Raw genomic sequence first — 19,604 nt, forward strand, 5'->3', positions numbered from 1 at the left:
TGATCAGAAATCAATAAAACAAATGCTGTAATAACTCTGGCTAAAATGACAACATAACAACAAATTATGTTTTTCTTTTTAAATAATTATTTTCTATAGTATACTTGTTGGAGTCACTCACGCAGGAAGGCAAGGACAGGCAAATACGTGACTCAAACAAAGTTTACAGAAGATGGTTTCACAATACATGAACATACATACTTCATATAACTGACATAACATAACTATGACCAGACAAAGAGGAACTTAAATACAAACAGATGACTGAATAAACGAAGGGCACAGGTGATGATAACTAAACACCGCTGAACAGAACTAGACTAACGAGGGTAAGGAGACTAACCAAGGAGACACAGGAGTGGGAAAAAGAACCAAGAAACATGTGACAAATGCAAAAACACAACAGAGACAGACTAGACATGTGACAATACTAACTCAAAGCCTTTGATTTCAGCATTTGTCCTTGTAGTGAAGAGGGCTTTCTTAGCCACTCTCCACTTGATAAGGCTGCGCGCAGTGTGTTCATCAGTCCCTGTAACATCCAGAAAAGATGTAATGTTAGATCTGTCATTTATGTTATAAAAAGCAAATATATATCGAAAAGTTAATGTGTATACTTTGATAACGGACTTATTATTTTGCTTTTTATCCAACACAAATGATTGTGAATTTGTCAATGTGTGTAATCATAGACAAATCAAATCTAAAATGCATCTTCAGTTGTGTAAATCTGTTTCTTTAAATCAGTAAAATAAGCATTTATGTGTGTAATGAAAAGTGTTGACAAAAGCTGTTGACGACATCATAGCACACATAAAACACGTACATGGTGTTGATGTGTTTTTATCTGTAATATGTATTTTTTAAAAGTTTCATCTGCCATAATGTCTGTAAAATGTCCCCCGTCAAATGTTAAACGCACGTCTATATTGCATATGGTTAAGAGTGCATAACGCACTTTTTTCTTTAAACAAACGTTTGTCCTTGTACACAGTTAAAGCAATGATTTCAAGAACATGATTTTAACAAATCTTATGAAGTATGTGTGTTTAATGAAGCACAACTGGTACGCCAGCTATATGAAAAAGAAATGTTTTACAGCAACTTAATATATTTACAGTTTTTCTCCATTGGTTTGGCTCATTTCTTGAAACCGAAATTACATTCTCAAAACAACATGGACACATTTCCAAACCACTTGGCAATTGTTCACAACAGAATAGCATTTCTCATTCATTTCATCAATTTGCAAATGTCTTAGTACATGTCTCAATGTCTCAGTACATCTTTGCAAATGATTAAGTACAGGTAGCCTACATTTAGCACAATTTCCAAGTGAATAGATCCAGAATGTTGATCTAAACTGATTGTTTGATTCTCAGTCTAATGGTCGTTCGCTCCAAAACGTATCAATGTCATTTCATTGTATAAGTCATCACATGCACAATAGTCTGTTCAATTGTCAAAATTAGTCAAGAACATAATACAATGAATACCATATATGAATCCCTTGGAACATTTGATATATTTATTACAGCAATTGACAGTCAGGTGAAACTAGAACTTGACTAATGAAGGAGGACTTTCACACATCTCAGATGAGCAATCAAACAGTATGTTTAGTTACCTGACAGGTGCTGTCCATGACTGTGAAAGCTGCCAAACAAGAGCTTGACCATGCAGGACCAGTACAATTTCTGAACATGGAGGCACCTGGCCAAGTAAATGAACAAGGGCAACTGCCTGCTCAAGGAAGACAAAGTGTAAGAGGATGAGAGGGGGAGCCCGTGGAGGAAGAGGGGTAGAGAGGGGAAGAGAGGGGAAGGGGGGATGAGAGGGGTAGAGAGGGGATGAGAGGGGAAGGGGGAAGAGAGGGGTAGAGAGGTGAAGAGAGGGGAAGGGGGGATGAGAGGGGAAGAGAGGGGTAGAGAGGGGAAGGGGGGATGAGAGGGGTAGAGAGGGGAAGGGGATGAGAGGGGTAGAGAGGTGAAGAGAGGGGATGAGAGGGGTAGAGAGGTGAAGAGAGGGGATGAGAGGTGAAGAGAGGGGAAGGGGGGATGAGAGGGGTAGAGAGGGGAAGAGAGGGGATGAGAGGGGTAGAGAGGGGAAGGGGGGATGAGAGGGGTAGAGAGGGGAAGGGGAAGAGAGGGGATGAGAGGGGTAGAGAGGTGAAGAGAGGGGATGAGAGGGGTAGAGAGGTGAAGGGGAAGAGAGGGGATGAGAGGGGTAGAGAGGTGAAGAGAGGGGATGAGAGGGGTAGAGAGGTGAAGGGGAAGAGAGGGGATGAGAGGGGTAGAGAGGGGAAGGGGAAGAGAGGGGATGAGAGGGGTAGAGAGGGGAAGGGGAAGAGAGGGGATGAGAGGGGAAGGGGGGATGAGAGGGGTAGAGAGGGGAAGGGGAAGAGAGGGGATGAGAGGGGTAGAGAGGGGAAGGGGAAGAGAGGGGATGAGAGGGGTAGAGAGGGGAAGGGGAAGAGAGGGGATGAGAGGGGAAGGGGGGATGAGAGGGGTAGAGAGGGGAAGGGGAAGAGGGGGGATGAGAGGGGTAGAGAGGGGAAGGGGAAGAGAGGGGATGAGAGGGGTAGAGAGGGGAAGGGGAAGAGAGGGGATGAGAGGGGTAGAGAGGTGAAGAGAGGGGAAGGGGAAGAGAGGGGTAGAGAGGGGAAGGGGGGATGAGAGGGGTAGAGAGGGGAAGGGGAAGGGGGGATGAGAGGGGTAGAGAGGGGAAGGGGGGATGAGAGGGGTAGAGAGGGGAAGGGGAAGAGAGGGGAAGGGGGGATGAGAGGGGTAGAGAGGGGAAGGGGAAGGGGGAAGAGAGGGGTAGAGAGGGGAAGGGGGGATGAGAGGGGAAGAGAGGGGTAGAGAGGGGAAGAGGGAGAGAGGTGAAGAGAGGGGAAGGGGGGATGAGAGGGGAAGAGAGGGGTAGAGAGGGGAAGGGGGGATGAGAGGGGTAGAGAGGTGAAGAGAGGGGATGAGAGGGGTAGAGAGGTGAAGAGAGGGGATGAGAGGGGAAGGGGGGATGAGAGGGGTAGAGAGGGGAAGGGGAAGGGGGGATGAGAGGGGAAGAGAGGGGAAGAGAGGGGAAGAGAGGGGAAGGGGGGATGAGAGGGGTAGAGAGGGGAAGGGGAAGAGGGGATGAGAGGGGAAGGGGAAGAGGGGATGAGAGGGGAAGGGGGAAGAGAGGGGTAGAGAGGTGAAGAGAGGGGAAGGGGGGATGAGAGGGGAAGAGAGGGGTAGAGAGGGGAAGGGGAAGAGAGGGGTAGAGAGGTGAAGAGAGGGGAAGGGGGGATGAGAGGGGTAGAGAGGGGAAGGGGAGATGAGAGGGGTAGAGAGGGGAAGGGGAAGAGAGGGGATGAGAGGGGTAGAGAGGTGAAGAGAGGGGATGAGAGGGGTAGAGAGGTGAAGAGAGGGGATGAGAGGTGAAGAGAGGGGAAGGGGGGATGAGAGGGGTAGAGAGGGGAAGAGAGGGGAAGGGGAAGAGAGGGGATGAGAGGGGTAGAGAGGGGAAGGGGGGATGAGAGGGGTAGAGAGGGGAAGGGGAAGAGAGGGGATGAGAGGGGAAGGGGGGATGAGAGGGGTAGAGAGGGGAAGGGGAAGAGAGGGGTAGAGAGGGGAAGGGGAAGAGAGGGGATGAGAGGGGTAGAGAGGGGAAGGGGAAGAGAGGGGATGAGAGGGGTAGAGAGGGGAAGGGGGGATGAGAGGGGTAGAGAGGGGAAGGGGAAGGGGGGATGAGAGGGGTAGAGAGGGGAAGGGGGGATGAGAGGGGTAGAGAGGGGAAGGGGAAGAGAGGGGTAGAGAGGGGAAGGGGAAGAGAGGGGATGAGAGGGGTAGAGAGGGGAAGGGGAAGAGAGGGGATGAGAGGGGTAGAGAGGGGAAGGGGGGATGAGAGGGGTAGAGAGGGGAAGGGGAAGGGGGGATGAGAGGGGTAGAGAGGGGAAGGGGGGATGAGAGGGGTAGAGAGGGGAAGGGGAAGAGAGGGGAAGGGGGGATGAGAGGGGTAGAGAGGGGAAGGGGAAGGGGGGATGAGAGGGGTAGAGAGGGGAAGGGGTGATGAGAGGGGTAGAGAGGGGAAGGGGAAGAGAGGGGTAGAGAGGGGAAGGGGAAGAGAGGGGATGAGAGGGGTAGAGAGGGGAAGGGGAAGAGAGGGGATGAGAGGGGTAGAGAGGGGAAGGGGGGATGAGAGGGGTAGAGAGGGGAAGGGGGGATGAGAGGGGTAGAGAGGGGAAGGGGGGATGAGAGGGGTAGAGAGGGGAAGGGGAAGAGAGGGGATGAGAGGGGTAGAGAGGGGAAGGGGGGATGAGAGGGGTAGAGAGGGGAAGGGGAAGGGGGGATGAGAGGGGTAGAGAGGGGAAGGGGGGATGAGAGGGGTAGAGAGGGGAAGAGAGGGGAAGGGGGGATGAGAGGGGTAGAGAGGGGAAGGGGAAGAGAGGGGAAGGGGGATGAGAGGGGTAGAGAGGGGAAGGGGGGATGAGAGGGGTAGAGAGGGGAAGAGAGGGGTAGAGAGGTGAAGAGAGGGGAAGGGGGGATGAGAGGGGTAGAGAGGGGAAGGGGAAGAGAGGGGAAGGGGGGATGAGAGGGGTAGAGAGGGGAAGGGGGGATGAGAGGGGTAGAGAGGGGAAGAGAGGGGTAGAGAGGTGAAGAGAGGGGATGAGAGGTGAAGAGAGGGGAAGGGGGGATGAGAGGGGTAGAGAGGGGAAGGGGAAGAGAGGGGATGAGAGGGGTAGAGAGGGGAAGGGGGGATGAGAGGGGAAGGGGGGGTGAGAGGGGTAGAGAGGGGAAGGGGAAGAGAGGGGAAGGGGGGATGAGAGGGGTAGAGAGGGGAAGGGGAAGAGGGAATGAGAGGGGAAGGGGGAAGAGAGGGGTAGAGAGGTGAAGAGAGGGGAAGGGGGGATGAGAGGGGAAGAGAGGGGAAGGGGGATGAGAGGGGAAGAGAGGGGTAGAGAGGGGAAGGGGGGATGAGAGGGGTAGAGAGGGGAAGGGGAAGAGAGGGGATGAGGGGTAGAGAGGTGAAGAGAGGGGTAGAGAGGTGAAGAGAGGGGATGAGAGGTGAAGAGAGGGGAAGGGGGGATGATAGGGGTAGAGAGGGGAAGAGAGGGGAAGGGGAAGAGAGGGGATGAGAGGGGTAGAGAGGGGAAGGGGGGATGAGAGGGGAAGGGGGGATGAGAGGGGAAGGGGGGATGAGAGGGGTAGAGAGGGGAAGAGAGGGGATGAGAGGTGAAGAGAGGGGAAGGGGGGATGATAGGGGTAGAGAGGGGAAGAGAGGGGAAGGGGAAGAGAGGGGATGAGAGGGGTAGAGAGGGGAAGGGGGGATGAGAGGGGAAGGGGGGATGAGAGGGGAAGGGGGATGAGAGGGGAAGGGGGGATGAGAGGGGTAGAGAGGGGAAGAGAGGGGAAGGGGAAGAGAGGGGAAGGGGATGAGAGGGGAAGGGGGGATGAGAGGGGAAGGGGGGATGATAGGGGTAGAGAGGGGAAGAGAGGGGAAGGGGAAGAGAGGGGATGAGAGGGGTAGAGAGGGGAAGGGGGGATGAGAGGGGAAGGGGGGATGAGAGGGGAAGGGGGGATGAGAGGGGTAGAGAGGGGAAGAGAGGGGAAGAGAGGGGAAGGGGAAGGGGGGATGAGAGGGGTAGAGAGGGGATGAGAGGGGAAGAGAGGGGATGAGAGGGGTAGAGAGGGGAAGGGGAAGGGGGGATGAGAGGGGTAGAGAGGGGATGAGAGGGGAAGAGAGGGGATGAGAGGGGATGAGAGGGGAAGAGAGGGGAAGAGAGGGGAAGGGGAACAGGGGGGTGGGAAGAGGTTGACATGGAGTAGAATGTGTGGCCAAAGAAGACAGGGACCAAATTTATCAGATGCGATTCTATTGAGTACCCATGGGTTGACATTGAGAGAGACTGGACAGAGACTTCAGCCCAACCTCAGCAGATATAAAACACAAACCTTTGAAAATGCATGAATGAATCGAATGATTTTACAAATGTGGAGAGAAATCAATATTTTCATCAATATGCAGTACTGGTCTTGTGTGTACTGTTTGGTCAATATATTCATATACTTTACTCTAACAATATCTCTGAAAAAAATCAAACCCAGATTATATCATTAGAAAAGTAGAAATTTTACAATATTACAAGTGTTTACAGTAAGATTGAGAACAGCAGCGTGTGGATGACCAGGAGGGTGAGGACAGTAATTTTCATTGTTTTTTTTGTTTGTTTGTGTGTTATATTACAGTATATTATGCTGTATACATTTTCTTTTTACTCTGATGTATGTAAGTTACTTTATGTGTGTGAATGATAATGGTTACAATTTCCTTGGCAGCATGAGTGCAATGTGTGATGTCAAACCTTGGAGGCTACTCTTACCCTAAAATCCTGTTTCTTTTTTTTTTTCAGTTTTATACACAATTGTATTCTGTTAGCTAGACAAAAATGAAGGACTGGGCTAAGACTGAAAGGTGGACATGAGGGATATTTCAATGGTCCTCTGCCATAGTGACAAAACATCTAAACATTTTGACCTGCAGTGCTTACACAATGCCAAAGGGACGAAGCATTTTGGGGGCACTGACTGTTTAAATGAGAAGGAAATTTAGTTTTGACACATGAGTGAACTGTTTTGGGAGAGGTATGAGCTTTTGCAGGTGAACCATGGTGTTGTGCCGAACTATCCACGTTATTTTGGCAAAAGCACCAAGAGTGTGGAGAACGTCCGGTCTGTTTCAAGAAATGAGCCAAAGCAATGAGAAGGATCTTTGCCATTTTGGTGGCACTGACTATTTATATGGGAAAGAAATTTAGTTCTGAAGCATGAGTGAACAGTTTTGGGAGAGATATTAGCTTTTGCAAGAGAGCTATAGTGTTGTGCTGAACTGTAAGACTGTTTCGCCAAATTATCTTACAATTTTGAGAATGTAATTTCTGTTTCAAGAAATGAGCCAAACCAATGGAGAAAAACTGTAATATATCAGTATTTAATATATTAATATTTTATGTCCATTGGATGCACACTTCAGAATCTGGGCGGACGCAGTAGGCCATCCGGGGATTTCTCGCCTACTGTTTTATAAATATTGAGGTTTCGGACATACTACTCCTTTCATGTACTGTTTTCTCCTACTATATAGTAGGTATGTAGGCATATTCGGACGCAATTTAAGTACGCACACGTCCGAATCTCGCGAGAATTTGTTTATCAGCCAGAATATTCTTGCCTACTCTTTTATGAATACTGAGGATTCGGACATACTATTTGTTCGCCTACTACTGCTTGCAGTTCTTGTTATCAGTCATTTCATATTCTCCAGTTGACTTGTACCCATCATGATCGCATCAACCTGGCGCCCCCTGGGTTTTAATACTATTGAGAATGAGGAGATACGTCACGGTCGTGGGCGGAGTCTGAGCCCTACACCATTCTGGGATCCCACGCTATCGGTTGCCAGTGGTAACATTGTAAGAGCGATACAGAGATCAGAGCAGGAAAGACGGCTCGAGGAATTATCATCGCGGCGTTTAAGCGGAGAAATTACGAAAAAACTTAGAAGAAATGGAGAAGAAGAGGTCTCTTACAGGGAGAAACTTACTACCAGCGCCAAGCTGAGGTATTTAGAGAAGCTGATATCAAAAACGTTGACCCGAGCTGCCACGGCAGAACACCGAACTCTTTACCACCTTGCACTGAAATGTTTCTATAAATATATTTCCTGTGCATTCTGAATAATAAATATATCTCTCCACTATCCTGCAGCAGTCGAGTGCTCGTCATCATTAGCAGTGTTTTTCTCTTACTGATCATATTTTATACCTGTTGAGTTTATATTTTTAAATTAATTTGACTAAAAAATTTAATGATCGTTTGTGTGTGCTGGTACTTTTATTCCAGCCTTCTTAAGTAGAATGAATGCTCGGTACGTGCCTTAAATGGATGTAACGTTAACAATGTTAAAGATTGAATTAATCTTAAACATTATGCACACATAGAGGAAAATGACAGTGAACTAGGCCTACCTTGAATATTAATTAAGCGTTTTGGGCATAAACATGTTTATAACATACAGTAAAATGACTGACAATGAAAAATGACAGAATAGAGATCAACATGTTTAATACAAATAAATAAAGGTTCGTATTGATCAAGTGTCTCACACTTCAGCATCGCGCTCACTAGACCATGTCTGACACCCTGTGGTGAAATAATGGCGTACGTTTACCAGCCGCTGCTTTCTCAGATCGGCTTGGGTGGATTAAAACTTCATGTTCAGTTGAGTTTGGAAAACTATGTACATAGTAATCATCAGAATATCTCTTCTCCAGTCTCTGTCCGAATCCATTACCTGGCGGGCAGACCCCCAAAATGGCGGAAGGGGGCGGGGCGCTGTGTCGTGACGACATCTCCTCATTCTCAATTGTTCATAAAACTAGTGTTGCAGTTTAGTTTACAATGTGTGATTTTGGACATGAAATGAACCGTTTTGCCAATTGTGTGTTGGTGCGCTGCAAAAAATGCATTTCTTACTTAGTATTTTTGTCTTGTTTTCAGTCCAAACATCAAAAAAATCTTACATTAAGAAGCATTTACTAGACAAGCAAAAGTGTTTGTCTTGTTTTGGGGGAAAATAACTCAAAATGAAGGGAGTTTTTGCTTAAAATAAGCAAAATAATCTGCCAATGAGGTAAACAAAATAATCTTGTTTTCTGTTTGAATTAAGTTTATTTTTCTAACCTCATCAATTTTGAGTTATTTTCCCCCAAAACAAGACAACAAAAGTTTGCTTGTCTAGTAAATGCTTCTTAATGTAAGATTTTTTAGATATTTGGACTGAAAACAAAACAAAAATACTAAGTAAGAAAAGCATGTTTTGCAGTGTGCGTTAAGAGTTTAGGAAATTTGTTGCAAAAAATTGACATAGCGATTGTAAAAAATGGTAAACTTCAAACCCTAAATTAACTTGTTCCAAATTTCAGGTCCAGCTTTATCAAGCTAACTTCAGCGTTTTTTTACTCTGTTAGACATTGTCACTTATTTTCAGGTGTCTTTACACTCAAATTAACTTTAAAGCTATATACATATTTTTAATATCAGACATGCATTTCAGTGCTAACACACAAAGATCATTTGTATTGTATAAATAATGCATTCCCCTAAACAAAACCTTTAAAGTCTCTCAGTCTTTACTAGTTTCTAATATTTTCAGCACATCACTGAACAACATGTATTTAAATATGTATTTCACCAATACATTCAACCCTGAATTTTGGTCAGCTCTTGTATTATTTGTATATGGGCACTTCTGTGAATGTAGACTGGAGAGAGAGAGTGTGTGTGTGTGTGTGTGTGTGTGTGTGTGTGAGAACGGGACTTTTATTTTGGTTTTGTGTATGACGTCATAAGCCGGCGCCGCACTCCCGCATCTGTTGTGATTCGGCTGAAGAAAGGTTTGTGTGTTTTAAGCGTTTAAAGTGTTTACAACCATCTTCAAAGTTTTACAGGCATATTGAATTATGTATTATTGTCTCATTCTCATCTTAAACAGGACAAACACACAGAAAAACTCCTGGAGAAGCGACTGAGATCCACATCACACTGTTATTATAAAGATGGCCTTTATTAAAGAGGAGAGTGAAGATGTGAAGATTGAAGAAACATTGAGAGTAAAAGATGAAGAAACTGAGGAACAAACAGGTTGGTTTCATTCTCAAAGCTGAACTCAAGTCATTTGATCTTTATTAAAATCTCCATCTCTACAGAAATGAAGGATATTTGTGGAGAATGTCTTGTGAATGTCCTCAGTCCGGCTGGTTGGAGTAAACGTGTCATTCGTCAAGTCTACACGCTCACAGATCCTCTCATTATAACAAGCAAAGCTTATACTCTGTTTTATTTCAATTTTCGCATTTGGTGAAATCAATGTTACGGTGTGGTGTGACCGCTCTTAAAGCGTAATTTATCCCACTATGGAAACGCGTATAAAATGCTTAAAAAACTTTAACGATACATAATAATAATATATATTCATATAACACTGATGATCTCTTCCTCTCCTGTTAGTGGGTGGGATATATTAGGCTGCAAGTGAACATTTTGTCCCTTAAGTTGATGTGTTAGAAGCAGGACAAATGGTTTGAGAGTTTGACAAGGGCCAAATTGTAAAAATATTTTGCATGTGTTGTTTCTACTAGAGCCCGACCGATAAAGGATTTTTAAGGCCGATACCGATACAAATATTTGGTGATTTAAAAATCCGATATATCAGCCGATATATTAAAAATAAATAAATAAATAAAATAACAGAAACGCGTTAAAAAAAAAACTTAAACAGATTTCCCTTACATAAGTTATTCATGATCCCTCAGCCTCTCTAAAATAATATGATAATGCAGTTTAAAAATAAAATTGTTTGTTTTATTGTCACAACAGAACAGAGGAACATAAAAATATATTACAGTTCTGATAAATAAAATGTATAAAAATACAAACTTAAGATATGAATCTTAAAGTCGTTTGGACGAAAACACAATAACAAAACAAAAAATCTAAGTTACCAGGATTAATAGATGTGGTAAGCTTCATAAATATAACTTTGAGCAAGACTGGGAAAAAAATATTCAGTTAAGTTCTAGAAGTTCTGATAAATAACAACAGCCAAATATAAACTATATACAGTAAATATGAGCTACCTTATAATTACAATGTCAACTTGCTTATCCCTTTACATGCACTCTTTTAATTCTATCCATCAAGCTACAACAAACCATTTTAATCATCATTTTCTGCCTGCCTTCTAAAATCTACAACTGATGATGCAGTAAATCCATCATGTGACTCGCTAATGTATGGGGGTAGATTTGTTGCATTATTCCAAACAAATAGATTGTTATCCACAAATAAATGTAAAGAGATTCACAAAAATGAAATAAATTCACAAATAAATAGAATGAGATCCACAAATATATGCAGGAGTTTCACAAAAATGAATTAGATTCACAAATAAATACAATGACATTTGTGAATAAAAAAAATATCCACACATATGTTTTTATGTCACAAACACAACTCTGCCCTGCATTCATTTGTGAATCTCTTCCTGTGCATTTGTGAAGAATCTCTTCCTGTGCATTTGTGAATCGCTTCCTCTGCATTTGTGGATCGCTTCTTGCACATTTGTAAATCGCAGCACAGCGCGTGGATTTTGAAACATTTCTAGCGTCTACACTCAAACAAATCCACAAATAGGTAGACTCCACCCACCGTCTACTTGAGCCAATCAGATAACGGCCATATTGTGCTGACTAGAGCCATAGAGCTCTCACTAGTTCTAAACATCTCCGCGCTGTCAGTCTGTTTTAATAGGATTTAGCAGGATAGACAGCATTTTCACTGTATTTGCAGCGATTTCTGTCGAATATTAACACAATATGTGCATTGACTTCGATTAGGCTTTACAGTAGCATTTTATTCTGGGGAGGGATAAAGAAAAGACAACGTTAATCTTTTTTTGAGTGATCTGGTCATTTTATTTGGGTCATGACAGTACAACATGATATTACATCGTTGAGTATTGTAGTCAATCACGGGCATTTCTGTTGAAAATAATAACCAATCACAGTGTTTCCCACACATAGACTAACTTTTTTTTAACGCTATTTAAAAAGTTCAGCTGCATTTCCTTTCCCTGCTCTCCCTCCGTCTCTCTGTCACTCACGCGCGTCTCTCGCTCTCAAATTGCTAAACCTGCTTTTGATATGAAAAAGTCTAAGCGTTTACATTTTTAAGTTTTAAAACGAAATTCAAACAATAAAAAGTGGTGTGGCACTAATGAGTAAAGTCAGAGGCGAAAAACTACCTGCTCTCATCTCCCGGCGGCACGCGCGGTCACGTGGTTCATGGAGCTCTCAGACGCTTTTGACTGAAAGATCTCAGAGAATCTAAAAACTGTTGGAATGACAGATAGCATCTGGATATAGTAGCTGTTGCAGTGGTGCTCACGTTATCTAACTGAAGTCTAACGATATATTATATAACACTAAACATTACCTCTAACGTGCTTCACAAAATACATCTTCTATCAAAATTCCTGAGAGGTCAACTAATGTCATAAAATCTCAAAATATGCAGTAATAATTTCATCAGTTTGCCAGGAGTGTGCTTGAGATAACCTACACTGAAATGAATGGGGTTCAGGGTTCAATGCTGGAACTATTATTGGTCACTCCATGACACTCTTTAAGTCTATGGGAGTGGTAACTAACGGCTCTGGACAAAACGTGATTGGTTGGAGCGAGAATGTGCTACGATTGGTCAGCACAATATGGCCGTTATCTGATTGGCTCAAGTAGACGGTGGGTGGAGTCTACCTATTTGTGGATTTGTTTGAGTGTAGACGCTAGAAATGTTTCAAAATCCACGCGCTGTGCTGCGATTTACAAATGTGCAAGAAGCGATCCACAAATGCAGAGGAAGCGATCCACAAATGCAGAGGAAGCGATTCACAAATGCACAGGAAGAGATTCTTCACAAATGCACAGGAAGAGATTCACAAATGAATGCAAGGCAGAGTTGTGTTTGTGACATAAAAACATATGTGTGGATATTTTTTTTATTCACAAATGTCATTGTATTTATTTGTGAATCTAATTCATTTTTGTGAAACTCCTGCATATATTTGTGGATCTCATTCTATTTATTTGTGAATTTATTTCATTTTTGTGAATCTCTTTACATTTATTTGTGGATAACAATCTATTTGTTTGGAATAATGCAACAAATCTACCCCCATACTAATGCGGCGTCTGAACGAAGTCAGCAACGCACTTTCGTTCACTCCTCATGTGCTTAACTTACAATTTACAATGCAGGGACTGGAACTACAAATATACCAGTTATAAATACAGTAATCGTTACTTTATTTAGGCAGAATAAGTTTGTTGTGATTTCCAAGGCGCATTAATGTTAGCGCTCTCCCACTGATAGCCATGGCATTAGCTAGTTTTGTGGTTAGCGTCTATGATAAGTCATAATTTAGAAATATGTTTACTTTTTCAAAAAAACGGGCAGGGGAGATGATACGTCTCATGCTGTCAAACTGTCCGTCTATTATTTTTATTATTATTCAAGCAATATGTCTCGTTGCTTACATGCACTTCACGGATGATCTCCGTTGTATTGTGAATGAGGCACACTATATATATATATAAAATGATCACACAATTGATTTTTCTTAAACCATGATTTAAGTTCTGTTTTAAAAGTACTAAATGATGTACACTCTCTAATATGAACAGCTGCCAGATAGCAGAGCAGGCACGGAAGGCTGAAGGTGGCGAAAAATGCAGCCGGCTTCTTTAGGCGCTGTCCTAAGCTTGCTGTGCTGCGCGGTCAACGGTGGCGGGTCCCCGATCCAGCGATGCGAAGAGCTTCGCTGAAGAACAGAAAATCGAATAAACAGCCTGCGAGCCCCGTTTTTATACACGTGGCCACGCCCTACCTGTAGGTAAATGAGGCGAGGATTGGTCGCCACGTCACGCAGGCTCGCCGATAGGCTGCTGCAGTTGCCAGCAGAGCAGCCAGTAGCACGCTGGATTAGCCTGCTATGGTCTGCCAGGCTGCCGCACTGCGTTGACAATGTTACAAAATTAAGGATAATTTTGGGTTTTTCAGTAATCTCGAAGAAAGAAAACTTTCCCGTAGCGTAAGGAACTTACGCAATACTCGTTCCCTCTCTAGAGAGAACCGAGGTTACGTTAAGTAACCGAGTATCGTTTTCTTAAATTTAATTGAACTATCTCATCTAACGGATGCCCTGGTTTCCCTAAGGTTGTCTTTACAGAAAGTCATACACTGTTTAAGAGGTGGTGGCGCAAGATCATGAATTAATTTACACATCAAACACATATCTGCAAAGAATAAAAAACTATCAAACGTCAATAATTTATAATGTCTGATGATAAGGCAGTGATGATAACTCCTTGTTTTTTTTTTATCTAAAACTTTCAGTTTGTTTATAGAGAATATATAATGGCTTCAATGTTGTTACACTTGCTTGAGACCAGCTTGTAGCACAATAAGATAAATGCGGAAAAATCATTGTGTCAGAGATAATTGATGCCTAATAGTCCTAAAAATCATTAAGATTGCTCTAACACATCTTGAAACCTTTTGTATATGTTTCTTAAAATTTAAGCTTGAATCTATAATCATACCCAGGTATTTAAAATGCTTAACAATATTTATTGCTTTACCTTTAATTAAAATATCTGGCTGATGCTTATCATTTCTTTTAATAGAGAAATACATTCCCACGGTTTTACTCACATTAAGAGTAAGACATGAATGATGTAACCAATCTGAGATTTTGTTCAGTGCAGCAGTCAGTTTGATAGCAGCTTGTTCTTTTGTTTTAGCATAAGTATATGAACAAATAATGTTTTTGGTCATCACATTAAAACAGTTTATACATTTAAAATGGATATTTATACCGTCAAAGTGCTGGAAAAAGTGTGAAGCACTTGAAAGTCCTTGGGAAGCTCAAATGAGTAGTACGGTTTAATTTTGCTTTCGTTTGCCATTTCTCAAATGCCACAGAAATGATAGAGCTTATCATGTGGCAAATGCAACCTCTACACAATTGCGGAAAGTCAGCAAGGGAAGTGTGTAAACAGCTACTACTTTTGTGTGTGCTACTGTAATCATTATGGCAGCGAACATCTTCTATTACTACTTGAATAGTATTCTTTACAATTAATTTAATTTGAGGATATTTAGCTTTTATAACAGGTCTGGTTCTCTCCTGATGAACAGGAATTGTAGTTTATGATTTTAAACTGCAAATTCCTCCATCAAGTCATCGGTCTCCTAACAAACTGATGATCTTAACCAGATAAATAAGGGAGTCTTACACCCGTTTCACACACACTGTGTATGCGGTGCATCACGCGCTGTTGTGCTTTCACATGTGCTGCGTTGGCGGTGCGCAACTGATCCGCTGTTCTATACCACAAACACAACATTGATTCAAATCCAATAGTTGTTACTGAAAATGGCTCGTCAGCATTGCAATTCTCTTTGTTTACACTTTCATAGATGTCACGTTTTAACGTTCTACATTTAAACATTTTATTCAATCCATTACTTTATATTTCAATAGCCTAGTATTTTAGAGTTAGCACAAGTGGCAAAACATTTAAACAGGTTATAGCCTAAAATCACAAACATTTTAAATTAGAAACTTACAATAGGCTATACAAAAGCCGACTCTCGTCTTTTCTTTCGTTTTTAAACCCTTTTAAAAGAAATCCTTCAGGTCATAAAGAACTTTGTTTTTCCACCTCCAAGACAGGACGAGTGCTATCCATTATGTCACATTTGTTTATCCTAAATGCCAGGTAAGGTGTTGTTTCCTTGCTTTACCCGAGAGAAAAAAAAAGTGTTGTCTTTGAAACCGTATTTTCCGCACTATAAGGCGCACTTAAAAGCCTTTAATTTTCTCAAAAAATGACAGTGTGCCTTATAATCCGGAGCGCATTATATATAGATCAAGGCGCTCTGTCAAAATGTTTCAGTATGAAAAACCAATAAAAACAATTTAATGATAATAAAATGTTTCAGTACGACTGGTAAACTACAAAGCCGCACCTCTTGCAGGATTACGGCTACCGTAGTCAGTAAACACCGGTACTGAGCTTACTCACAGTCCCACACCACTTGTGTATAAAGACCCCAAAATGGCACCTTTTCAAGAGACACACTTACGACGCAGAGTTCAAGCTCAAGGCTGTCGGTCACGCAGTAGAATATGGGAATAGAGCAGCAGCGAGAGAATTCAACATTAATGAATCAATGGTACGGAAGTGGAGGAAGCAAGATGACCTGCGCCAAGTAAAAAAGACTAAACAGAGTTTCTGAGGGAACAAAGCAAGACTGACTGTTTTGTTGACATTCCTTTTAGCACAGCTCCATCTAGTGGATGCATAACGCAAACCCAGTCAAACGTTTGCCTGCAGTATCTTCTATTCTATGTGCCTTATAATCCGGTGCGCCCTATATATGAAAACAGTTCTAAAATAGGCCACTCATTGAAGGTGCGCCTTATAATCCGGTGCGCCTTATAGTGTGGAAAATACAGTAGACATTAAAATTATATGCATCTGTGGTGAAATTACTAGATTTACGTGTCAGTACATGTTTATTTTAATGCGTACAATGTGCTGTCCCTTTAATCGAGCAGTGAAGCACAGCAAAAAATAGACTCGGTACGGAAACGATCGCCACACTGCTGTATACACACCGCACCTGGAACGGATTGACGGACAGCATCCGTGTGCAGTGTGAAAGCTCTAATCCGTTAACATGGGTACGGACAAAAATACGCACCGCATACGCACTGCAGACGGAGTATCTGTGAAACGGGTGTTACAAAATATGCATTGGCGGCTCAAATTTGAAAACCACTGTTGAGTATAAGATCTGTAGATGGGACAGGCCACTCTGGTCCTGGGGAGCCTTTATTCTGCAGAGTTTACCTCTATCCTTGATCAAACACATCTGCAAAATCCAACCCAACCCAAACAATTCACCCTAAGGCTTCAGGACTGCTTGAAATTTACAGGCAGGCGATTTTGATTAGGGATGAAACTTTAATGTTGCAAGACAGTGGCCCTCCAGGACCAAAGCTGCCCATCCCTGATCCATAGGATAGAATAGGGTATATGACGTACATGTTGTTGGTTTTGATACTATAAATGTCTAACTTGTTTGGTCTGTTTTGCCATAGATCTGATGGCACTGAAAGAGGCAAGTCATCATGACCCCATTGAAAGAGAAGAGAAAGACCTTTATGATAAACATCAGGACTTCATGACTGGAGAAAGATCTACAGGGGCTAAAAAGACTTCCTCACAAGAAAGAGCTCAAAAGACAGGAACTAAAAGTTATTTCGCCTGCCAAGAGTGTGGAAAGAGTTTCACTGATAAAAGAAACCTTAACAGACACATGAGAGTTCACACTGGAGAGAAGCCTTACACCTGCCAACAGTGTGGAGAGAGTTTCAGGAGTAAAGGAAACCTTAAAAGACACATGAGAGTTCACTCTGAAGAGAAGGCTTACACCTGCCAACAGTGTGGAAAGAGTTTCAGAAATAAAGGAAGTTTTATAGGTCACATGAGAAGTCATACTGGAGAGAAGCCTTACACCTGCCAACAGTGTGGAAGGGGTTTCACTGATAAAAGAAAGCTTAACAGACACATGAGAGTTCACACTTGAGAGAAACCTTACACCTGTACTCTGTGTGGGAATGGCTTCGCATGGGAACAAAGCCTTAGGGAACACATGAATATTCACACTGGAGAAAAGCTGTTGTGATCAGAAATGGGACAATCAGTTCGTAGCTCTGCTTCAGCTGTGCCTGTGCGATAAGCTCACGAGGGACGACCACAATTACAGAATTCTAATTTAATCTTTAATGCAGCAAGAAAGAAAACAAAAGAAGAGTGAGATCTTTAAGTTCTGTAGGCAGCTAGTGTTACATCAAACTGCAGAAACCTGCTGCGCCTCCAGTTCGTGTTGTAAAATGGACAATCTCTTCCAAACCACTGTCTCCTATCCAGCTCCTCTTTTATTAATTTAGCTACTTGACTATTAATTTACTTGTTTTACTTTCACACTTTTTGTTTATTTACTATTATTTACTATTAAATACAGTATTAATATTAGATAAAACAAGATAGATATTTGAAGATATTTTCACCTTGCTTTTCCATTCATTCCTCCTGTGTGTCTGCAGGTGCTTTAAAGGGGAAAGTCAAATTCATTAAATAGTCTTGAATTTAAATTCAGCGTGTTTTAACTGGAATGTAAAGATTTTGATCACATTTCAAGTTTCACTTCATTTTGTAGTACATTTGTAATGTATAATTAGTCACATTTCCAAATATTTACTAACATCTTGTTATTTTAGGTGCATTACAAGTGAATGCTGATAAAAAGGAGGCATCAGAGAGTATCTTTGCTGGGACGGTGCACAAACGCCCCTAAAAGGCTTGGGGGCATTGCTCGTGGTGGAAACCCCTGAGTTTAGAGTATTCAGAGCATTTCATTCTCTCTTCTACCTTTTTTCTTTCAGTACTACTGTCTCATTTCTGTCTTTATTGGCGAGTTTCCATTTGTATTTACTTCCGTTTTGCCAGGTTGTCATGTTTTTCACTTGTGTTATAAATTCAGATGTAATTGTTTTAAGTCAATGTTAGATTTCCTGTTGAAACTGTGGGGGCATAAATAAATACATGTGCATGTAAACTGAAGGATGTTGTTTACTTTGAGTGACTTTTTGATACAAAATCATATCAATTGCAGCCTAACATGAAAATTAACTGGCATAGAATCCTGCTGTACATAAAGCAAGATTGATGTTATAGTGTTTCTGTGTTGATTCAGTGTTAAATAAGTGATTTAATTAAAGTTGAAAAAATATAGATTTTATGGCCATCTTGATCTTTTTCATAGCTGAAATAACATTATTTCAGGGTGAAAACCTGATGAAAAATCAATGTTAAATTTCAACATAGATTCAATGATATTTTAGTTGATGCATTAACATTGATTCAACGATGATTCAGTGTTGGTCTGCTATCTGGGAACCTTCTCAGCTCGGACGAGATTAACTTTCCCTTCCTCCCTTTTTGGCAAAGACACTCGCTCTTAAACACCTTTAAATTTCCTGCGGACCAACCCAGCTCCAGAAGGACCAAACGGACAGAGAGCTTCAGCGCACGAACACTGAGAAACTCCAACGCACACATCTTGCTTTACACAACACAAAAACCATGCAAGTATAAATTCTATCGAAATTTCGATGCGTTAAGACATTATACCCTGTTTAAGGTGAACAATAGTGTTCTTTGCTGGCTCATAGAGTACTCGCTTGTCGTTATTCTGTATATACATGTATTCTTTATTTAGTTGTATGTAATCGTAGTATCAATTATTAAAACCATTGTATCCACGTTTTGATTGCCATTGTTGCCACTCACAAAACAGTTTCCCTTTAATGTCAGATCTAAGCTACGAGCTCTTTGAATACTTTAATTACCCCAATAGTTTGAAGAGTTTATTCTTTCTGGCCAGAAGAATAACCTCTTCAAGGATTTGGTAGAAAAGAGTGAACTTTGTGAGAGTTGATAAAAGATTGTACTGCTCGTTCGTTAAAAGGAACGAATCAGAGGAATTTTGAAAACACTATAATATAAAATACTATGTAACTGGCTACGGTTTGTGTTGTTTAACCCTTAGAACCAGAGAAACGTGCCCACGTGTTTAGCTGGATTTTCCCTCATAAAACAACTTAAAATACTCCGTCATTTTTGGCCTCACAGACATGAACGAGATGTCTTTACAAAGCTTAAACTGTCAACTTTTATTGGTGTACACTCAAAATAAAAACTAAATGTTGTGCTTTTCACTAAATAAAGAAAACAAACAGGATGTGCGTTCTCCCTTCGGTCTCCCCGTGATGTCTGCTCTGAAATGTGTCTGAGAATGAACTCAGAACTCAGAGAAAACTTGCCTCACAGACACAACAGATAGTATAATCCGTATCTGTTTAATAATGTATTC

The 19,604-nt window shown here is 42.2% G+C and overlaps 1 protein-coding gene across 1 annotated transcript; it reads left to right on the forward strand.

The window, feature by feature from the left end:
• Positions 1 to 9,372: 9,372 nt before the first annotated feature.
• Positions 9,373 to 18,453, forward strand: LOC307123899 (uncharacterized protein). Its single transcript, XM_079812705.1, has 3 exons — positions 9,373 to 9,433; positions 9,532 to 9,680; positions 16,768 to 18,453. Exons 2-3 carry the CDS (start codon positions 9,596 to 9,598, stop codon positions 17,253 to 17,255), a joined length of 573 nt encoding a protein of 190 aa, XP_079668831.1. The 5' UTR covers positions 9,373 to 9,433; positions 9,532 to 9,595; the 3' UTR covers positions 17,256 to 18,453.
• The last annotated feature ends 1,151 nt before the right edge of the window (positions 18,454 to 19,604 follow it).

Source organism: Gobio gobio (genome assembly GCF_949357685.1).
Source record: "Gobio gobio genome assembly, chromosome: 1".
Classification (NCBI taxonomy): Eukaryota; Metazoa; Chordata; class Actinopteri; order Cypriniformes; family Gobionidae; genus Gobio; species Gobio gobio.